This window comes from Taurulus bubalis (genome assembly GCF_910589615.1).
Source record: "Taurulus bubalis genome assembly, chromosome: 7".
In the NCBI taxonomy this organism is placed as follows: Eukaryota; Metazoa; Chordata; class Actinopteri; order Perciformes; family Cottidae; genus Taurulus; species Taurulus bubalis.
The window spans coordinates 18,907,623-18,930,059 of NC_136595.1; the positions used below are offsets into that span (position 1 = coordinate 18,907,623).

The 22,437-nt window shown below is 38.4% G+C and overlaps 1 protein-coding gene across 1 annotated transcript in view; it reads right to left on the bottom strand.

Moving 5' to 3' along the window:
- Nucleotides 1–7,521: 7,521 nt before the first annotated feature.
- Nucleotides 7,522–22,437, bottom strand: part of pex5la (peroxisomal biogenesis factor 5-like a) — a gene marked incomplete at both ends in the record, with an annotated part of 79,010 nt that continues 64,094 nt past the window's right edge. Inside the window, 7 exons of the mRNA XM_079220704.1 lie at nucleotides 7,522–7,723; nucleotides 10,068–10,225; nucleotides 12,919–13,084; nucleotides 15,286–15,504; nucleotides 17,186–17,256; nucleotides 19,008–19,151; nucleotides 21,016–21,132. Coding sequence (XP_079076830.1) covers nucleotides 7,522–7,723; nucleotides 10,068–10,225; nucleotides 12,919–13,084; nucleotides 15,286–15,504; nucleotides 17,186–17,256; nucleotides 19,008–19,151; nucleotides 21,016–21,132 — 1,077 coding nt within the window. The remainder of the gene's footprint in view (nucleotides 7,724–10,067; nucleotides 10,226–12,918; nucleotides 13,085–15,285; nucleotides 15,505–17,185; nucleotides 17,257–19,007; nucleotides 19,152–21,015; nucleotides 21,133–22,437) is intronic.

Consider the following 22,437-nt stretch of genomic DNA (forward strand, 5'->3'; position numbering starts at 1 on the left):
TATTACGTAGATTGCTGTTAAAAATACAGCCGTACTGGTTGGATAATGGCTCACACTTGCTCTAGTTCTAACTGGAGATGACCTTTTTAACGAGAAGCCACCTGAGGTAAACTGGCTGAGAGCTCAAAATAGAAGTATTTTCCTTCCTTGAAAGCACTTTTTGACTAAAGCAAGTCATATTTTGCAGCTGATGGAGTTGTATACTTTATTTTCCCGCTGTAAGCAATTGAATGTGATATTTTTTCTTTCAACTTCAGAACTGCTGAACCTGTAAATCCTTGAAGTGGCCATTAGTAAACATATGACAGCATTGCATATAATTGATGTCTGATATAAGCAAAGCTCTACTTATTCTAAGTACAGTGAGCTTCCTTCATTCATTACGTTTGTCCAATTTGCAAGATGTTTTCACAGTAGGCAAAACGTTAACTCTCAGTTGCAGCTGGTCCAGGTTAGTTCCTTTATCACTCTTGACAGATTCAGACTGTGACCCAAAAGTTAAAATTAATGTTTTTTCTTCACCTGTTGCCACATTTTACAGGTCAGTTAATCCATTTCTGCATCTGAAGTGTTTTCACGTCGAAAGCAATATATGCAACTTCAACCAAATCTACTCCTGAAAGTACTGTAAGACAACAGCTGTTCGCTGACAGGTATCTCTTGTAAAAACCGACGAGGTGCAGAATGTATGACTTCATGGTGCTTACAACAACCAAAACCTCCTGCTCGGCTATAATACTCTGAAACCACAGTAGGACTGGCACTTTTCAATAACTGTACTCTTCACATTTATCTACTCAGTATGTTCAAAATGTACCGGACAGATTCAACGAAGACATTATTTGGTTGTTTGTCAGTTCTGCTGAAAATGCTTTTCAAACGTTAAAGCATTCTGCAAAAGTCGAAGAGTTTCTCTCTTACGCCAAACTAAGATAGGCTTAATTGCCTTTTTTTGCTCATCATGAAACACACATTATTCAAATTGAACGTAAAAAATAAATAAATATAATGTATTTACTGTACACTTTTTACAGACAGAGGTCACAAAGTGCTTGACAGCAGTAGAACTCACGAAACACGTCTTGGTCGTTTCACTGTTTTAAACAACCAGCTACTCTGGTTTGGTCGAAATAAATCCTTAATTCTTGGAGGAAGATGTGAGAATGTAATACATTTTTCTTTTAAGATTAAAATTGCATGTAATTTCTTCTCATATTCATGATGACATCGCCTAAAAGTGTGCAAAGAAACAAAGCAGACATATTTGATAAACATAATAAACTGGAAGATAGTGAAAGAAATATGAAAAATGTCTTTCAACAATCTCAGGTTATGCCTTTAAGACAGGAGTGTCTTTCCTTGAGGGTTGAATCCGTGTTTCAGCGGTGCTCCCTTTTAACAACACTGTCCTGAGCAGAACTTTGGTTTTTATTATACATTGACCTCTGACCTTCATCAGACGCTACATGATCAGCTGCTGCAGTGCTCGTTGTCTATTCAGCGGTCAAGTCTTGTGTTGCTGCCGTTCTTCCTCTAAAAAGTGATTTTCTTTTTGTCAGAAACCAAATGTATCCTGTCAAAGCCTGGTCTGTCATCAGTGTCTCTGTTCGTCATCATCAGTGAATGGGTGAACTTGTCGTCTTGCTTAATGATGATTAGTCATTAATGTTTTCAGATATTCTGTGCAGTTAATTTTATTCCCCTGCAGCTTTCGTGTCGTGTTATCGTTTTTGTATTTTTTGTTTCAGCTTTCCCTCCAGCTCGGTCTCTTCCATTATTTTTAAATTAAAAAAGTTCAGTTTGTCACAAAAAGGCTTATTCACTGCCAGCATGTGCATTAGACATTGACATTTAGTCATTTGGATTGTACAAGTGTACTTTTGTGAGTTGTATTTTCTTTTTTCATTTAACTAAATGTCAAAAAAAGGTTCTTCACTTGTTTTTACTCCGTTGCCTTTTTGCAAACAAGTTTGTGCCAATTCTGTAGCTTTCCTTACATAGTTTTCCTGAAGGGATTATTTTAAGTTGACTTTTGTAATGTATGCGTTTATCCAAATGTGGCTTAGATGTACGTGAATAGAGTCATGACAGTATACTCACTGGCACTGTTTACTTACAATGTTTGGATCATTTAATAAACTACATCTTTGTTGAGACTTGGCCTCTTTAAGAATGAACAAGAAGCTGCAGTACAAGTGTTTTCTTTGAGGAAAATAAAGACACAAGAGCATAGAATATATAGCAACAGTTTATTTAAAAAGATTACTTTCATATTGTATGTTTTAAAGGTGCTAATGCTTTCCTTGTGATTATACAGGGAGAGTAATATGCATTATAGTAGGTGTTTCAATAAATAATTCATACTGTATATAAAGTATATAATTTCTAAGTTCATTCATCAAAATATCATTGTATTCATACTTGTCTGATTCATCAACATATAAACCAGAACAAACTTCTTTTGTACACATGTTGAATTAAAGGAGTGAAGAAAGAAATGTACACAACATGTACTGATAACCTTTATGAACCCCAACCAATTATGCCGCTTATAACATTTCCTAGTGTGAGACCTTGATATCTACTGCAGAAGACTAAACACATCTATACATTGATAGTATCACATTCACAAAGTCCTATAAATATGGAGAGTTCATTAAGTCTGTATGTCTTAAAAAGTAATGAAAATTGTACTCAAAACTATAACATAATACAAAAATCTTAATTTAATTGCGAAAAGTCTTGCATATTTTATCATGCCTGCTGAAGGCAGTAATGGTTATATATTATCATTAGAAATTATGATTATATACTGCTGTGAAGTGCTGTAAAAATGTAATAAAATAATGATTGATTTAAGGCCTTATTGTCCTTACTGGTTTTCCATCATTTAACATAACCATTAAGCACTCAAATAAAATTATTTATTTAAAAAAAGGCTCATAAAATGTCAATTTTATTGATCATTCCAAATCTGTTTTCAACAATTCATTTTTATTTAACAATGCTACCTTGGGATTGGTTGTGTGTTTAACACAATCAAATATAATACAAAAATAAATACTACTGTAAACCTGTAATACACAATTGGGAAAATGCATAATAATAAAATGAGTTTCTGGATTATTTCACGCATTATTTAATGGTTAAATATATGTCTGTATTTATTTACGATTAATTCCTTGGGTCTATGGAAAGCATTACGAACAAAGCTGTGTAAACGTAGCACTGAACATGTTAATATAATTGATTTCACTGTTGTTGAACTAATGGAGCTGTAATGCTTGACAGTATTTAACATAGAGTCACTTTATGAATGTGTGCATACCAATGTATTGATGTGATGTTAACCATGATCAAGTGTCAACACTAAAAGGCAGGTGGTAAAAGCAGACAGCTAGCTCTACTGGCTGGGGTTATTGCAAGTGTTACCAGTGCATTCATCATTTGTAGAAGCCATAATTACAAAAAGTCTACAGAATATAACTATGATTAGCCAGTTGCAGCAATGTATCAGTATTCAAACTCAAGTCTGGGCACGTAGAGGAGTGAGAGATTAAATGTATTACATCTCACACTTGCTCCTCTGCTCGAGTCGTGCACACTCGCTTGTTCTATGCAAGAAAAGCATCTTGTGTAGAATATATACTGAATATAAACATCACTTTTTGTTTGTTTGCAGGGTTGAAGATTTGAAAAGTGCACTGTAAAAATATTGCAAGGAAAACTCATGATATATTTCATTTTTCTACGTTAGTGGGAGCGGGAAAAAACACACTTTCATGTATTTCATGCATACAAATGAAAAAACAGCATTCAGAAAAATAAATGTAGAGGCTCTAGCATGCGATCAACCTCGATCTGTTCCTCACGAGCATGCCTTAAGCTAGGTCAATTCACCTGAGAAGATATCGTAGGTAGGTTCTACGAAAAGAAATCTGTCATCAGGCATCCTATCTCAATGCGCTGCAGTATGATGTACATAGTAGAAGTTTAGATTTTAAGATAGCCATTTAAAGTTTCTCATTTTTCAACACAACTACAATATATTGAAATGCAAAAAAAAGCACTGGCCTACAACCTTAAAAGAAAACTAGAGTTGATTTGGAAATCACAACTTAGCAGACATCTTGTTTTGCATTTCTAAAACACACTGTTGACAGGAAAGACAGAATATGAGTTAATATTTTAAAAATGTAGGGATACTGGCCTCAAGAACAACTCCCATGTCTCTCAACAATCTCTCACGGAACTATTGGAGATTGGGTTAATGTTTTATGGAGACAAAAGTGTGTGGGAACTAGTCTTGGACGTGCTGATACTGTGATCTCAAATGAAACACCAATAGGGACAATGCTCAGCATGCTGGACCAGTGTGCTTCTAGCCAGCAGTGTTAGCACACAAGCTACAAGATAAAAGCCTGAGGAGGATTTAAGAAACAAACACTTGACTGACACAGACGTACAGTAGGAGCCCTCTAAAAGTGTCTAACTGTGGCTGTGCAGCTCTAACAAATAGACTAAAAGTCTACAGCCAACATGCTGATGTTTAGTCCTGCTGAGACTGATGAGAATGTTATTAGTATGACAGGCATCTGGTCATAATCCAAAGCATGGAACATGAGTTTTGGTACCAAATATCATTGCGATCCATCAAACAGCTGCTGAGACATTTCAGTCTAAACCTAAGTGGTGCGCAGACCGACCGGCATTTCCATCTATAAAGCCATGCTGCTAGCATGGCTGAAACTAACTTATTTAGGAATTGAATGATAATGACATTTTCAAGTGATGGTCTACTGAATATCAGCCATATTATTTCAGTAAAAAAGCCACACTTTCTTTCATCATAATAAAATCTCTGAATAAATTTGTGCGTGCACTTCTGCTTTGGCCTCATTGCCTTTGCCATTGTGCGGTCGACTGTCAGGCCCCCTCCGATGCAGATTGTTAGTAGCGTGCAACTATGTGCTGTCTCACTGGGCTCCTACGCCGCTTTGATCTATTAAACATCATGGATTGGCCACAGAGACTTTGCCAACATTTTTATAAGTCTGACTGCAGTAGCTTCTCATCTGTTTCAGCCTGAAATATCTTCTTACTCGTTATGTCGAAAGCACAAGTGGATAACAAATTAATGGGATTGGCTGGACAACAGTTACAGTTTGCTAGTTGTGCACTTAAAAAGTTTTCTTCTCAAAGTGCAACTACGGTGAGTTTGAAAGTGAATATACGTTGTGACTTGGGACATACAATTTCTATCTGATAGCAAAGCTTGATATACTGTATGTCAGTGCACTTGGCGGGTGCAAAGTCGTACCGCTACACCACAGGGTTATAAAACATGACGACTACATTTTAGGAGGCCGCTGTATGTGTATCGACCACGTTTTTCTCTTGTTTTGCTCTCCCCCATTTTCCTCATGAAACACTTCTTCTCATACAGACCGTGACATCAAAGCTGTACGGTTTGGATGATGAATGGCTCTCCTACTGGTCTCTGGTTTGCACTGATAGCGCTCTTTCAAAACACAGAATCACCACTTCCTTTTGGCCCACCGAGGCAGACAGGGACAAACTGAAAATTCAGAATGGCAACATAAAACATGACCTCTTGCATAGGATCTGAGAATAAAAACCTACTTTCTACAGGACACCAAGACTGGGGACACGCCTGATAAACACCAAGTAGCTGAGCTATACAGAACAGCAGATTATCTCTCATTTACTCTCCTGCACGGCCAGGAATGTGATTTTCACCTCATAAGGTGACTTTCAAACAAGCACCAGCGATGTAGAGAAGCCCAACAATGCATGTTTTAAAGCCTTGCTTCCGTGGTGGTGCAGAGGAATTATCTGGAACTAGAAGGGCACAGACCTCAGTCAAGGCCATTTTCATAAGTGAAAAATGTATGTATCTGCCACAAGATTTGAATCCGCTCCAAAATGTATTGGTTCTTCCTTGGTTCATGCTAGACCCTTCCACCAAGTTTGATGAAAACCCGTCCAGTAGTTTTCGCTCTTTTTTTCTGTAATCCTGCAGACAGACAAACCGGAACAAAAACACAACCCTCTCTGGTGGAGGACATAATAACTGGCTCCATACAATCGTGTGTTTTGTGGATTCACAACAACTTCATGTTTTCATGTGATTTAAAGTTTACAGATGGTAAAACAACTTTTCGAATATGTGTGGTATCCTACTGAAGCTTACATAAATATACAAATCATGCATGATGGCTGAGGCAGACTAATGTAATTCAATGTAAGAGCTTCAATGCCCATGGAGCAGCAAGGATAAAAATGACTGCAATAAGAAATACCCCAAACTTTCTTAGGTCTTGGCTTGCAGCTACACGTGTAGCACCTAATTCATTGTATACTGTATTGAAATGAATACCGGTAAGAACATATAAGTAATATGATGTGTAAATCCAATGCGACATTTTTAGACCTGTAAAAACTTTTGTTTTGTTGTTGAAAGTTTCCACACTAATGAAGGCTTTGCAGATCAATGTTGCCCAGCTTTTGTGTGTATTTCTCCAGCTAGTCAGCATAAAGGGAACAAAGAGAAGCTAGGAGCCAACCCCCCCCCCCAAAATAAATTAAAAAAACAACAAAACAAAATAAATAATGGCTCAAAAAGCTTTCAAGTTCAGAAGATGGCAGTTATTTAAAGAAATCAAAACCAGTGTGAAAATGCTGAGTGTGTTCATGTTGCCATACAGATTGTATAAATAGAAATAGTGTTGTTTGCATGCATTTGAGTAAGGCTTAACAACCTGGCTTGCACATTCCACTTGGGTTGAGGAAGATCTGTTTGTCTGAAGTGCTAAGGGAAAACTTTTAAAAATATGTTAATTTTAAACAAGACTCCATCTATGAAAAAGCTTATTCATGCAGTATCGTTATTATCCATCGCAAGAGGATGAAAACAAGCTAATAACAGAATTTTAAACTCCAGGTTATATGGTGCAGTCTTTATCATTTGCTCACTAAATCCATCCTTCAGGGGGGGCGAGACAGTCTTGAGTCTTTGAAAGTAATTGGATAACAAACCTTTTCATTTCTTTCTCAAAACCTCATCTTTTCTCTGCAAACAGCATGCGAGGGTTCCTGTGTGAGATGCTCATACTGTCTGCCCGCCTGTCTGTTCTGGCTCAGCTCTGTTCCACTGGATGAGTCAGTTTTTAATTGATGCGTTCTCTAAGGCATTGCTCGTACAATCTTTGCCCGTCCTTGTGCTCTTCAGGGAAATCACAAATTGCAGTGCAAATCCATCACAAAGCAGTTACTTCAAGCACTTGGAGGAACCTGTATTCAGAACTGCTCCAAGTACTTGGACGAAAAATACGACAACTTTGACGACTGTAGATAATTTTGACGTGCATAAAAACCACACTATGGTCTCTAACATCAGATCCAATCCATTCTGATGTGTGCACTTTGGGCTTTTGGCTGTTGGGTAGAAATGTAAGGGTAAGTAAGAGGGGAGATGCTATTGTCACTACCTCCCATTCCTCAAATGTCTAGGTTGAAGGCCCGCATGAGAAGATCTAGGTCGCCAATATTTGCAGCCTGGAAGAGTTCGGGCTGGTCCATCATGGATAAGGCTATCCTCAGCGCAGCCCAGATGTTTCCAGACATCACCTGGTGGGACTGTTGACGACTCCGGCTCTTCCTCTGAAGGCTTAAGGCAGTCAGGAAGTTACTGGCTGCCTCTCTGGGGAAGCAAAAATAATACGAATATGTTTAATTTAGGGTATGCAGTGTGGGTTGAGGTAATTTGAGTGGATTGCACAAAGAAACAAATAAACAAACAAATGACATGTTGATTTGTCTTATTTGGACTAATTGGACCTTTTTTGTGTGTGCTGGCCTTAGAAGGAGTGTCCTTACTAATCTTACTTTATGGTTTTCGTCGCTGCAAAACCTCACCACAATGAGTTGGATATATGCCGTTAGTCCGTTCAGTTTATACGGACGTTAGCCCGCTACAACAGTCACAATGGCAAATAAATGTCCACCACTCTGATCATCCTGCTACCTTGTTTCGAATGAAAATGTCCATTACACTCCTATTCAATTTGTATGGGTGTATCAGCCAGAATATTAATATTAAAAACATTAAATGCATGCTGGCGATCTCACGGCATGTGTGCAATCTGCCCCAGAATGGTAAACATTGTTTCAGGAAATACACGTTGTTGTTAAATTTCTTATGTGTAATTTGTCAATGCTTTTCGGACCATAAACCAAATTTGGTTCACTTTATTTTGTTGAGATGAAGACTCAGAGACAGATTGAACATGGGCGACTGGTGGCTACTGGAGGTAAGCAAGGAGAATACGTTCTTCTCTGTCATTTGGGTGAACTAACTATTTAAACAGCGAGTCCTTGTTATGCTTTGTCATATGTGGATATTGTAAATGCTGCAACACCTGTAACTTAACCTTATAAAAACCCTTCCCCCCTAGGGGGAGAAGACTGAGCCACTGTTATATAAAACTGTAAATCATAGCTTGTTTTATGAAAAAAAGCCCAACACTGCTGTATTTGGATGTAATATACAAGTGAAATATATGGTTTGGTACATGAAGAAATTCAAATGTCACAAAAATGTGTGCAAATGTGCCCCAATGCAAATTTTGGAGACCTCGCCTGAATTTTCTCTGTACTAAACACTTTCTAACTTTGTTCTGCTTCACATGATCAAAGTCAAACTTTGCAGAGAGAATATTCACATATTGTGCTATGAATTGGGAGAGGTTTAGACCTTACTGCTGCATCATTTCAAAGAAACAATCATCCTGAAAGTCCCTTTTTTTTATAGCCGGACCTGAAACCTTTTCATTATTGCTGTATATTCATCTTCATTTACTCTGAACCAGAAACATCTATACTGATATTTACACATCTGAACAAAATATCACACGTGTAGCCTTTTATTATAACACCACAATTATTCAAATAGCCCTAGTGGTTGCAGAGATACACCCTTTTTAGTTTGGGTATGCAATTTTGAGCAGAGGCCTAAAAGTAGGTTGGTTTGACCTGCTCAGCGCCCTGAGTCACTGCCGCCCCACTTCACACTGTTGTAGCTTATAGATAATTTGATAAGCTTGCCAACATAATGAAACACTGTCGTTGCTGCCATATAACTTTGTTAGTAGTACATCCCCCCCTAGCCACTGTTGCTAACTGCTGCTTTTCTGCAACAAGCTAAGTATGTACTGCTTATTGGGCTAACAAGCTAAATTATATCTAATATTATAACTTACTTTTGAATGTTGCCTAGCAGGTTCATAATGAGTTCATAGTGGTCTTGATTAAGGTAGCGAGCTAGTTGTGAAATATGTTCTATTTGGGTATTATGAATGCTGTGGGCTGAATTGTATTTCCCTCTAGACTTTTGCCAGCTCACACAATTAAGTCTGTAATACTAACTTTATAGAAAGGCCAACAGCCCTTTATCACATACAAAATGAACATTTTCATCACCTTTTTAATTTTTATAAATCGACTAGGCATTCAAGAAATATAATTTAAAAGCAATTGCTGTTACAGTCAACATTACGTTTATATGTATGTGCTGCTGATCATCTTATCTGCTCATCACAATATAATTTAAGAGATTTCCTTCGAGCTGCAACAATTAGTTGATAAGCATAATTAGTTAATTATTTCAGTTCTTTTTCAAGTAAAAATGACAAAAATTGCATGGTTGCAGCCTTTTCAATGTGCGGATTTAATGCAGACTAATCATATATAAGGTTTGAACCATTGGGGTAATAAAACAAGAAATCTAAATACTGACCGTAAACGGTGCAATTGTCACATTTGTCGTACAGATTGATCACTTATTGAGAACACAATAGGCAGATAAATTGATAATCACAGCCTTGATTTGCTGGGTTTCAATTTGTTCATCTCACTAGATATGTGTGTGATGTATATTCTCATCAATGGCTGGAAGTACCATTCTGACTTTTCTTCCCTAATTAACTCTACTCCACTTCTTTAAACAAGTGTAAGAACTAACTTTCTTCTAGTCCCAGGTCACTCACCTGTGTGCCCCCAGGTTAATACAGCTGATGCCCAAGTTGTAGCGGGACCTAATGAACCCAGGTTGCAGCTCTAGGGCTCGCGTATAAGCCTCCACCGCTTCCTTACTCCGGTCCCCGTTCGCCAGTGTGGCCCCCAGGCGGTTCCACAACAAGTAGTCCTGGATGGAGGGCGAGTGGTGGTGTTGGTTGGGTGATAAGCAATGTCAAATGGTCAAGATGAAAAAATATTTTTTTAGTAAAGTTCACTGTGACGTGTGTTATTAAGACACTGTCAGGGTTGATGATGTTGTTTGCACACAAATATTCCTGCATCTATTTATTTGGCACTCACTGGCAATTTCCTTTCGTTCTGCATTAAAAACTAATCAGCAACGTCTCTTTAGTTATCTTCAAGTCTTAAATGCTTTCCATCTCTGAAAGACCTGGCAGCTGACAGTGTCTTTAACAGGAAAGCGCGAGTGAAATGGACCTACATAATCTGCTACTGCTAGACAACATTCAGCCTTGTATATGCAAACACAGCAGTGTGTGTGTCTGTTGTTTATGTTTTATGCACAAATAACAAGGAAGTGTTTGGAGCATTATGCAGCTCCCTGCTAAGAAGTAACCTAACGAGGGTGTTTTAAGGAGAGTTGAGTTACATCACACTGTGTCCTTGCTGTTGTTTCCCACCTGCAGGTAGACAGTCACACACAGAGGTCATGGTCTGCTACAGTATAGGGGTCCTTCATCTTTGGCTAAGCCTAGCAGCGGGATATAATTATCTCCCTTTGTGTTCAGAGCCTCTTTTTTTCCAGCAGGGGAGCAGATATTACCAATTCAAATGTGGGAGGTTGGATTTAACAGTGAGTAATATTATTTCCGGCCTGGGACAGTGCTGGGAGGACAGAGACTGATTTGCACAAAGGAGATGCAAAGATTGGGGGAAAAGTTTGTGGTTGTAATTATGTGTTTATTTTGTTTGTTGTGTATGAAATATGCGTCAAAGTCTGGCTTCAGTTTTTTTGCATTTATGTGTGTGTGTGTGTGTGTGTGTGTGTGTGTGTGTGTGTGTGTGTGTGCACTGTGATCTGGCACTACTCTTGAGAGCAAATGTGTGCCAGTCCAGAGTTCATAAGGCCATATTTAGCAGCTCCTTTCTTCACATATTGCTGTGACAGTTGGATGTGCTTCATTGCATCTGTTTGCATGAGCTCTCCCTTGATATTTGTGGCGCCATCTCTCCGAGGATGTGTACAAGCTTGAGGGCTTCCTGCTGGATGTGTTTGCATGAGAACATGTGGCGTCTGACAGATCATGGTTTCATGTGTACGGTTTCGTGTCGTGTGTGTTTTTTTTTCTTTTGCAGAAATTTGAGTCAGTTTGATCAGTTTATTGTCCAACAGACCCAACATCCCATGTACATTGTTATTGCAATTATAATTAATATTGCATATATATTAATATGTATATATATATATCTATATATATATCTAGATATATATATATATATAGATATATATATAGATATACATATATTTGCGTATACATTTAAATACATTTAAACTTGCATAATCCAAGAGTTTAAATGTTACTGATTATCACAAAACCTGTATTTAGTGGCAATAAGTACAGTATATTCCATATTCGGAGGTCTAATATATTTCAAATGTACCATTGAAAATAAAAAAAATGAATGAAATGAATGAAAATAACAAGTATGTTGTACAATAACTTAAAGTTGCTCATGCATGGAACAGTATTATGGTTAGTTTCAAAAGTGAATTGTGATTTGGAATAATAAATGCCACAATATCACAATATTGTATGGCACTTCTTCCAAACCCTTGTACGTTTTAGAGAAAAGTACTGCTGCACAACAGTAGTCGTAGTTTCTGTTTTTATTAACATTATTATTGCAATACTATAGAATTAAATCTTATTTCTGTAATTACTGAAATAACATATTGTACAGGAACATGTTTGGATCACATAGGTGTGTGTGTGTGTGTGACAACCTATCAACAGCCACCTGCTCAGATAGGAAGACCAACCAGCATCCTCTGATTTCCAGTTTTGTAAAATGTATCCACTGTGACAATTTGAATGAGCCTCTGATCATCCATAAATATTGTTTCATGAAAGGCACAGCATTTACACCATTGGCACAACTTAGTGCCAGCTGGAGTCAACCAGCTGTCAGACATGTTGTCTCTGTAAGGAAACCAGAGCAACCATGTGTTCACCGACCACAGCTTACAGTGAGCTAGTCAGGCTGGTTTTGACATCTCTGCCAGTGAGACCCCAGTATGTATTGAATGGCAACAAAAATGCCCAAATCTCAGAGAACAAGTTAGAATTGCACGGCTGGACACAATAGGGGTAGTTTGGAAAGTACAGTATGTTTTGAGGTGAACTGACCCTTTAAGAGTATGGGGATATACAATATCAGTGCTAATATCATACTGTATGGCACTCTCTCTTTTGTGTTAAAAAATATTCTTAATAAAAAAAATATATTCTTCTGTATTGCACAATACACAGTATACGAGATTCTCCCCGTATATTTAGATTTTTGTTGCATTACAATATAATGTATTTCCAAATATGTCAGAATACGTAATGCTTGTTTCATAAGTGATGGCAAAAAAGGGAACAAATTATGATTAAATTATGTATTTGATTTCAGATGCAGATTTAAACTTTTTGCCTGTTACATTTACAAATGAGCTCATTTGCATTTTGCACTTGCATCTCTTGTATTTTGCATATCTGCCTCTGACAAGTGTTTGTGCAACTACATTCTTCCTAATCTGCATGTTTCCACATTTGTGTGTGTGCATGTATGTGAGTGTGTGTGTGTGTGTCCTACCTCGGGCCGCACTGACAGGGCCGTATTAAAAGCCTCCACAGCTTTGTTAAACTCTCCGCTGAGGTTGTAGAGCACGCCGAGGCCGGTCTGCAAATCTGGGTCGATGCTGTCAGAGTTATGCTGAACTGCTTCCAGGAAGAGCTCCTTCACCTCGGGCAGCAGGGCGCTGTGGAGACACACACACACACACACACACACACACACACACACACACACACACACACACACACACACACACACAGCTATGGATTAATGTGAATTAAGGCTGCTGAGTGAATGTTTTTCAGATCTCAGAGCTATGATGTGCACTGCACTGCATGTCAACTTATATACAGAGTGTAAGAAAACGAGACAGAGAGAGAGACTGACAGGAGGGTAAATGCTAAATTAGTTGAAATAAATTAGTAAAAGAAGGACCAATAGTATTCAGTTGTGTTTTTGTTCATTGGTTCAGATTATGTGAACCATGTCTTCAGTATTATCTAGAGATGTCCCAGTATCATTAATGTAGTAGTTGATCCCAATACCAATAAAATTCCATGTTTCTTGATACCCAATTCGATACCACTGTAAATAAAGTCAGAAATTCAAAATGTCAATCTTTTACATTGTTATTTTCATCTATGGTGGTTATTTGCATACAAACGTGAATTATTAGGAAATAAATTATTGTATTTTATTGTTTGCTTTAATAATAAAAACTCTTGGCATTGGTAGTTCTAATTATGTATAATAAACTGCTTAGAGGTAGTGTTTGGAGGTTAAACAGGTAATTCCCTCTAATATCTATTTTATATTGCTTTGAAAACATCTCCCTCAAACAACTGAATTTAGTCAAGTTTCTCAAGTTACATTTGAACACATCATCATAATGTCATGATTTCAAATAAAAAAGAAATCTGAGTAGAACTTGAACACATCATGATGTAACTCAATGGAACCTTCGCTAACGTTAGCTGTTAGCTCCATTAGAGGACCTTAAATCCATTGTTGTCACTGTATACGCGCAGAAGGCAAATGCTCCAAAGTGAGACTGACACCGTCGCGGTGCACAAGTGTTCCCAATTGGCCATTTTTTAAGGGTGAGTCGGCTAAAGATAGTGCAACTTTTGGAATGCTGCATCGTGCACTGCATCTCACGTAACAAGGAACAACCAATCACAGCTGGCAGAAACATTTTCTACTCCGAGCTTTATGCTCTGTCCCGCTGACTATTTAACTTGCTTAGTCCAAGGACGTCACAACTTCTGGTTGAAAGGTCGGCCAAACTGACACAGACAAATCGAGCAGTAAAGCCACTGTGAAAGATGTACGGTGCTAGAAATCCATTCATCTTTGTTTTGACCTGCTTATTTTGAGTCAGCACCTCCTAGAGTCAGCACCACCTAGATAAAAAGACCACATCGGTTTGTGTGCTCTCTGCAGAACAGTGTTTCTACTCAGCCAATATATTGATAATTTATACCATATCAATAATCTAAAAATGTATGCGTTGAGGGGTATCTGCAACATACAACAATGTTGCAAATATTGCTGGTTCTGTGGTGTTGGCATTTCAAATCTGATGTCTGATTGGTTCCCCAGGAGCATCAATTGACGCACGTCAAATGAGGCCCAGTCAAATAATCGTTCGGGTCTCTGAAGTAATTCTGAAGTAATTCTGAAGTAATTCAGCACCTCCACAACATTGTTACATTTTGCTATTACCAAGCCAGTGCACTGCTTGAGTAAACGAGCTTGATTAACATGTGACTGTTCCACTTGTTTACATGTTATTTGAACAGTTAAATTGATAAATCATTGCGTTTATTGCATTTACAAAGTTACGAGAGTAGTTGTCAACTCGAGAAATCTTCACGTCACCTGGTTTCCTTCACTGTGACCTCTCTAGTTGCTATTTGCTGACTTTACTGCACATGTATGTGTGTGTGTACATATTTGTAGAGCATCTTCACAGAGGCTGCTACGCAGTGATGGATTCTACGGTCTTTAGCCGTGGGGCCCGTTTAATATCAGGTTTTTAACCATCCCTAAATGAAATGATTTTTCTCATTCATCATGTTTCAGACAGCTTTCGGTGATGTTCATATCATGATGACAATGAAAATACGATTTATCGTTTAGCACCAGTACTCAATGACTCTGAACTAGATAAGGTTGAAATTCAGGTTTGGTACTTTACATTATTTTTACAAAAAATAATGATATTATTTTTACATAGAATAATGATATTATTTTTACAAAACGTGTGCTGTCTGAACAACGTTGTTGCGAGTTCATATTATATATGTGTAAATACAGCTTAATGCTCTATTATGAAGTATTGTTGTTGTTTAACTCCCAGCATATGCAGTCTTAGTTCTCCACCTTTCGTATCTGCCCACGTTGGGAGCCGTAGACATCCTGCGTTGGGAGTTTGGGGATCCCGTCAAGTGGGTCTTGCCCTTCAGCAGGTGCTTGTACTTTGGATGGTGTCGCAGCCAGCGGAGCAGGGCCTCGCAGGCATCATTTCGCATACCAGTGTTGGTCAGGCTCACTGCCAGAGCCATGAGGGCTGGCAGGTTGTTTGGGTGGAGTTCCAAACACCTGGATGGAGACAGGACCCAGGCATGGGCGAGAAGAGATGGTGTAAATTGTGCACTTCAAAGGAAAATCGAGATTTGACAGGCATTAATGAGGACAGGCCAAAGAAAAGGAACATCAGGCGGGGGCTAATTATTTCTGGATGGATGAGCTGTACCCCTCCTGCTCTGCTCTCCTGCAGAGGACAAGGTCTGCATGCTGCCCTCAGCAGCAGGGTGAGATGATTTGCATTAGGATTGCATTTTGTAAAAAAAAGAAAGAATGCTCTTGTGATTGTACCAGGCCGAGAGATGTGCGTTTGTAGCGGGGGCTTGAGTTATATCACCAGTTATATAATTCAAACAACTGCCACTAAGATCTACGCTTGCTTTTGTAATTGAAATGGGGAGAAGAAGCAGCACTATGTTAGAGGAACAATTTGAATTAGTTTAAAAACTGCAGGAAAGGCCAAAACCAGATTTAGCTTTCATCGAAATTATTTTCAAGACAGATTTGCTCCAGTTGATGCAACAACTTCCTGAAAACCCTCATAATCTCAGTCAAATGAAATTAATTCAATCCCCCACTGTAATGTGCTGTGGCTGAAGATTACATAAACTTTGGTGAAGGCAGTTCAAATCCACTGCACACACGTTCAAGGATGCGGTTTTCTGTGCAACATGTGTACCATGTGTACAAGGTGTAAAAATAGAAAGATAAATTCAATTAATCCATAATTTTAAGTAAGTCCAATGGGACCAGACAACCATGTTATCCAGGGACATGTCCCGGATTTAGCAGATTTGTTTGTGTACAGAACTGGCCGTCCATTAAAAGACGCAACATAACCACACATCAGTCACATTTGTGCCTTTTCAGTTCCACACAGCACTTCAGAACATGTTTCAGATTTTGTAGAGAGCTGTGGAGACAAAGCTCACATCAAAAGTGAAGCACAAAATAACCCCAACTAAGCAAAACTAGACATTAGCCAAACAAAATGTGGATTTTCAATGTATTTTTTTTGTATGTGTGGCAATATTTAATGAAATGGTTAAAAGGCAAAATAGATCAGGAACACATGGTGCTTGCCAACTGAAATGTTACCAGCCAGAGTAGCAACAACAAGAGTAATGCCAGTTAAACATCTAATCTCACTTCGTACCCAAACAGTCCTCTCACAGATGGAGCTATTACATAATAAATGAACTAAAGTGTACACCATGCAAACTATCTGAGATCTGACTACCGATTCAGAATATCCACACATTTATTGGATTAAGCGAGATTCTTGCAGGAACAGAAGCATTAATTATTCAGATGTTTTGGAATCCCATTTTATGTAGAACAGTAATTACATTTTAAAAATGTGTTTCTCATTAGGTTTTATATTTCACAGAATCAACTGGCTTTTTTCCTCCCTGAATGGCTGTTCCCTGTGTTTCAGGTGACTCGTCAGTGTTCACACTCTCAGATAGGTGCAATTTCTGGCTTCAGCAGTGTTATGAATGAAAGTGGGCTACCCCCCATTGAGGAGACCCTGGCTCTGTACAATCACCATCCATGCGGAGTGGTTCTATTTTAGGAATAAAAGTCACGGAATGTTTCCTTCCAATACCCAGTTGGTAAAGTAAAAAAGTAAAGTAAAATGGTGATGCAGATTTGTTATTCTAAATGGGAATTTGTTGTAGTTGTTTCTCCTTACCTCTGGAGGGAGACGATCGCTGCCTGCTCGTTCTCATTTTCCGCCTGGGTTGTCCCCAAAACTTGCCAAGCCTTCGGGGAAACAAAATACAGGTAACAGTAAACAGCATGTTGGAAACCTGGATTCCATAGCCGGTATTCTCTAGGGCAGGAAACAGTTACAGTAGCTCAGCATCGTCTGTCATGCACAATGAGTGAGATCCAGCACAGAGCGAATGATGCCAGTGTTTCAGACACATCAACAACAGAAGTGCAGTGCTTTTAAACATTCAGAACTCCACCAAATGGAAAACTTTCATGAGGTCAAACGAGAGCGCATGCAATTATGATTTAAAAAAATGTGTGCGTTAAAAAGAAATTGTAGAGCTTGGAGGGTTTTCCTGACAGATATTAAACCAAGCAATAGAAAGCCACTTATTATTCAAAATAAAAAATAACAAGATAACAGATTATCATAAAGTTATGATTTACGTTACAGAATAGAGCTTGAAGCAATGTAAAGTTAACGTTAGACGCGTTATTTAACTAAGTAGGACTGTTATGGCCAGCAGCTGCCTACAGCTAACTATGTACTATGTGCAGTACCGATCGGGCAGGATATACAGATCAGGTAGCAAGTTACACGCGTTGTTGTTCCTGTGTACCAGAACTGTGATGATAAATTCATATTGAATTGGGGAATAGACTTCTCACTGATACTAGATCAAGCATTTCAGGCTGTATTTGAGTAATTTCTGACACTGGTATCGGTAACGGAACAAATTGAATTTACAATTATAAAAAAAGAGAGAAGCAGCAAATCTTCACACTGGAGAAGTTAAAAAATGCAAATGTTCTGGTGTTTTTGTTTGAAATTGTAATGATTAAATGATCCTCAACAGCTGCTAGATTAATCAACCAGCCTTGTGTTGTTGAGTTTTTGCTGAGTAAATGTTGTACGTGACCGTGTGAGGGGCTCTGTGTTTGATCTTTGTGCCAGTGTTGGTCCTCCACAGAGACATTCAAATGTAAAGTACCCTTGATCAGCACAAGAGGGCACACAATGATATAACTAACCCTTAAATCCTCTGTATGTGGCCTGTAAGGGCACACTTAATAACCTGTTCGAAGGCTAATCTTTGTCGATGCATTTTTGTTCCACTCAAAATGACGGTCAAATTTTTTTTCTGAATGATTCAGAGGTCTTCACAGTGGGGCAATAAGCCACTAAGCGCCCTAGGAGGAATTTTGGAATCGTATTAGTTCCATACACCGTGGGATAATCCTCTCCCCGGAATAACTGGCACATTTCTATATTCCAGGGGATTCCAAAAGTACTTTGAATGAAGGCTTTGCTCTTTCAGCCTGCAAAGAGGTCAGTTCTTTAGAAACGAGGAGAATACAAAAAAGGAGAGAAACCTACGGATTGGGCCATTATTCAGCTCACTGGGCAAATGGTAATTCTCATCAAGAGTATGAACAATGTGAATATTTTTGCTACAGTAAACAACTCTTTTAACAAGAGGAGAAAAAAAATCCTCTGCCCTCTACAAGCAGTCAGTGTCTAGCCTGCGGGTGCTGCCTACTGAATCTGCTTCACACAGCCTGTGTGGTCTCTCTAGATTCTCTCATTATGAGGTGAAGTTATTGGGGTTGAATTTAGCCACAAGTTTGCATTGTAAACCCAAAGTCTCCTGTCAGGTTGACCAGTGCAGGACTAAATATTTATTGACCATCTGTGCTGTAAATTTACCTCTATCCCCCAGCTGTGAATATGAATGCATCCACGGTTAACTTGCCCAGTTACAGAAGGAACAAAATATGTGTGTGCAAAATTAATTCACCTCTGAATCTTGAGGGTCCTGCAAGACAGCTCCTTCCAGCAAAAGCACAGCGTTTTGCAAGTCTCCCTCTCGTGACTTCTTTTGTCCCTCCTCAAATGCGTTAGGCAAGTCTTTATAAGGATTATCTGTGTGGAAGTAGTAGCCCTGTCAGCAAAAAAAAAATAAAAATAGGGACAGTGACAATGTCAGTTTCTCTATCTTCCATATTCAAATGCAGACCAGGGCGACTGTCCTGTGCAGTTGTGTATTAAAGCAAAGCTCCAGCAGCAGGAATTGATCTTTTTTGCCTCACATCAAACCTGGGCTGAGCTCCCCGGGATTTGTCTGTTCTCTTTAAATGTTACACTTTGCATTTTTCCAACTTTGATTACCCTGGTGTGTTGTTGACCGCTTCTGAGCGTGATGACTTTGAAAGAGCTTTTTCTTTAAGAACTAGTTCTACACTGGGATCAATCAGAAAGCCCAAAAGTCTGATCTCGTATGATTTCATGATATAAGAAGGTCAACTGGTAACATATACTGCTCAGACATATGCTCTGTCCTCTGAGACTCACACACATTACATCATAAGTGGTGATGCTATATGCAGAGGATAGAATATAGGCTATATCAACGCATATAATAATTCCTGTACCAAATTATTCTATATGTATTCATTTGGGGTTGAAATAGTACTTGACATACATCTAATCATTAAATACATTTACAATAAAAATAACTTAATTTGTTAAAATGTTAAAGACTTAAATTCACTAGCAAACTTTAAAACAAGGCAGCTCTGCACATCTGCTCTGAATGACAACAAACACACATTTATAACTCAGAACCAAATAATACATCAACGGCTTGGAGATGATCATATTAGCTTAGCATAAAGACTGGAAACGAGGGGGGGAAAGCTAGCAAAAGGAAAGCCAACAATTTTTGTTGTTGTCACCCATGATTTGTAATCATCATGTTAACAAATTCAATGTAAGGGTGATTACACACATTGATAGGGCTATCTTTTACCTCTTGTATTTTTCATACAGGATACAACGTTCTTGTTGCTGATCTCCTCTGAGACAGTGTAATACTCCCACACGTGGCGAGCCAGACACTTGTCCTGGTACTGGAGGAGTTGTAGCATTTAGCCTATTAACTGACAAATAACCTGAACTGTGAACAAACTGCACTGCAAGGTTGACAGCTATGATGTTTTTGCTAAATATTCACTGGCTTAGAAAAAACGTTCTAGTAAACCAAAAAAAAGTGCGCCTTTTTTCCCCTCCCACCTCCTTTGAGTTGCTGGCCTCGACTCTGCTGTAAATTGACACGACACAACAGATAAATATGGGCCACTGCCATCGGTCAATGTCATCTTATTCGTCAATCTCTACAATCAAAACCACGACCAGTGGCACTAAAGTCAGACATTTTATCTAATTTTTTTCATCCAAACATTTGTTGACCTTCTGGGGTCTCAGCTGGTTTGCCTGAAAACCTCACGGTGACAACACGACTCCAGTAATTTATTTTTAAAACTCTGTCTGTGTAAACACGTTCATTTGTTAGCTTTAGCAGTGTGCAGAGACATCTTACTGTAGCGTGCTTCCAGTCATTATGCTAAGCTATGTCAATCACCTCCTGGTTTTAGCTCTATGATACAAACATATATGACATTGATCTTATCATCTAACTCTCTGCAAGAAAGGGAGTAAGTGCATTTCCCAATGTTGAACTCGTCTTTTTTATTTTGGGTGGAAAGGCAAATCGGGGTAATTGTGTGCTCTGTCCATTGAAGTCCCACTTTGGGAGTTATGCATTATTCAAGTGTATTTCTACACAAAGTGTTATTCAAAAGTACAGTAAACAATACTTCCCTTTTTTTCCAAATGCTTGGTCACTTATTTTACAGTTAAACTCAAGACAGGCATGCATTGTTTACTCTACAGAGGCGGTCAGTACTGTATATCTCATCATCGGTGTCATCAACACACATTTCTGCACATGCTGTAATGATAGTGACCTTCTCATGTGGAGAGACAGAGGAGGGAATCTGTGCCTGCTCGTTTTCAGTCAGCCAGTTCCGCCGAGCGAGCTCTTCCCACTCCGCCTGCATCTTATCCCAGAATTCGGTATCTGACTACAGACATCAGAGAGGGGGGGGGGGGGGGGTGAGTGATTAGTGCACAGTAGAATATCAGCTTCTGTTCTGTAATTTACCATCATCCCACTGTTGGAAAGGTCACGCCTGTCCGGCTCACTGGCTGTAACGTATGGACCTCCGTCCGCGATGACTCGTCACATTTACAAGTCAAGTCAGAGCTATTTGCACTTATAATGCAAACAAATGTGTGACCACGCCAAAGAAAATCACAAGATGAAAACCAGTACTTTCAAATTGATTGAAAGGTCTTTATAAGAATAGAAATGAATATTTAACATATTACGTTTTTCTGATGCGGTTAAAGGTGAGTTTACAATAATAATTTCAGTATAGCTGGAAAACCTGCTATCTTCATATCAGTTAAGAAATGCACAAAATGCTCATTTCACTTCAGAGAGACAACACTTTGTAATTATGCATGTGAAGAGACTTCCAATTTAAGTGGTTAAAAATGTCAGATTGTTGCCTTAACTTCTCTATTAGTTTGACATTTTAACTGTTATTTGTTGGCATTTCAGTTAACGGACCGATCGGTGAAGGTTATAAGTTGAATATGCCAAGCCAGCCTCTGGAATAAATTGTCATTTTCTATCCGACAAGAAATTGAGCTTGTAGGAGGAACCTATAGACACAAGATTACACAATTAGTCATGCATTTATTTTCAATTAACATCAACCAGCATGGTTTGAAAGTATCTAAATCTAAAACGTTTGATATACAACCTTGATTATGTTTACGTCACATTTGATATCTTAGCATAATGGGATGTATACACACCCATTCAATGCATACCAAATGGCTGAAATGAACTGCTTCAAAAAATAAAGGCTTCAAGTCAATGCAAAGAGACAACATTTGCACACAAGTCCAAAAAAATCATGAGAGGAGACTCTTCTTAAAAGAGTTAATGCTAAAAAGTGGATTGTGTACATTTTCATATTAAACTGATACAATAAATAGTTTTACACTTCAACAATCAACAGTTGTCATCACAGTAATGTTGTTCAGATAATGAGTTCATAACTTAAGAACATTGAAGATATTGTTCACTTTTACCCAGAGTTTGATTGGATTTAAGTGACGGTGGTGTGTGTGTTTTATTTGTTCATCAGCTTAGCTCGATGAAGATAAAGAAGCTTGAAATCCGAATCAGACCAGACAAGTGGTTTGGAAAAGATGCAGTCAAATGGCAAGACGATTACCTTGACGATTATCTCAAGGAAATACAATAAAATCAGACATACAATTTTAGTTTGATTGGTAATTGTGATGACGCAAGA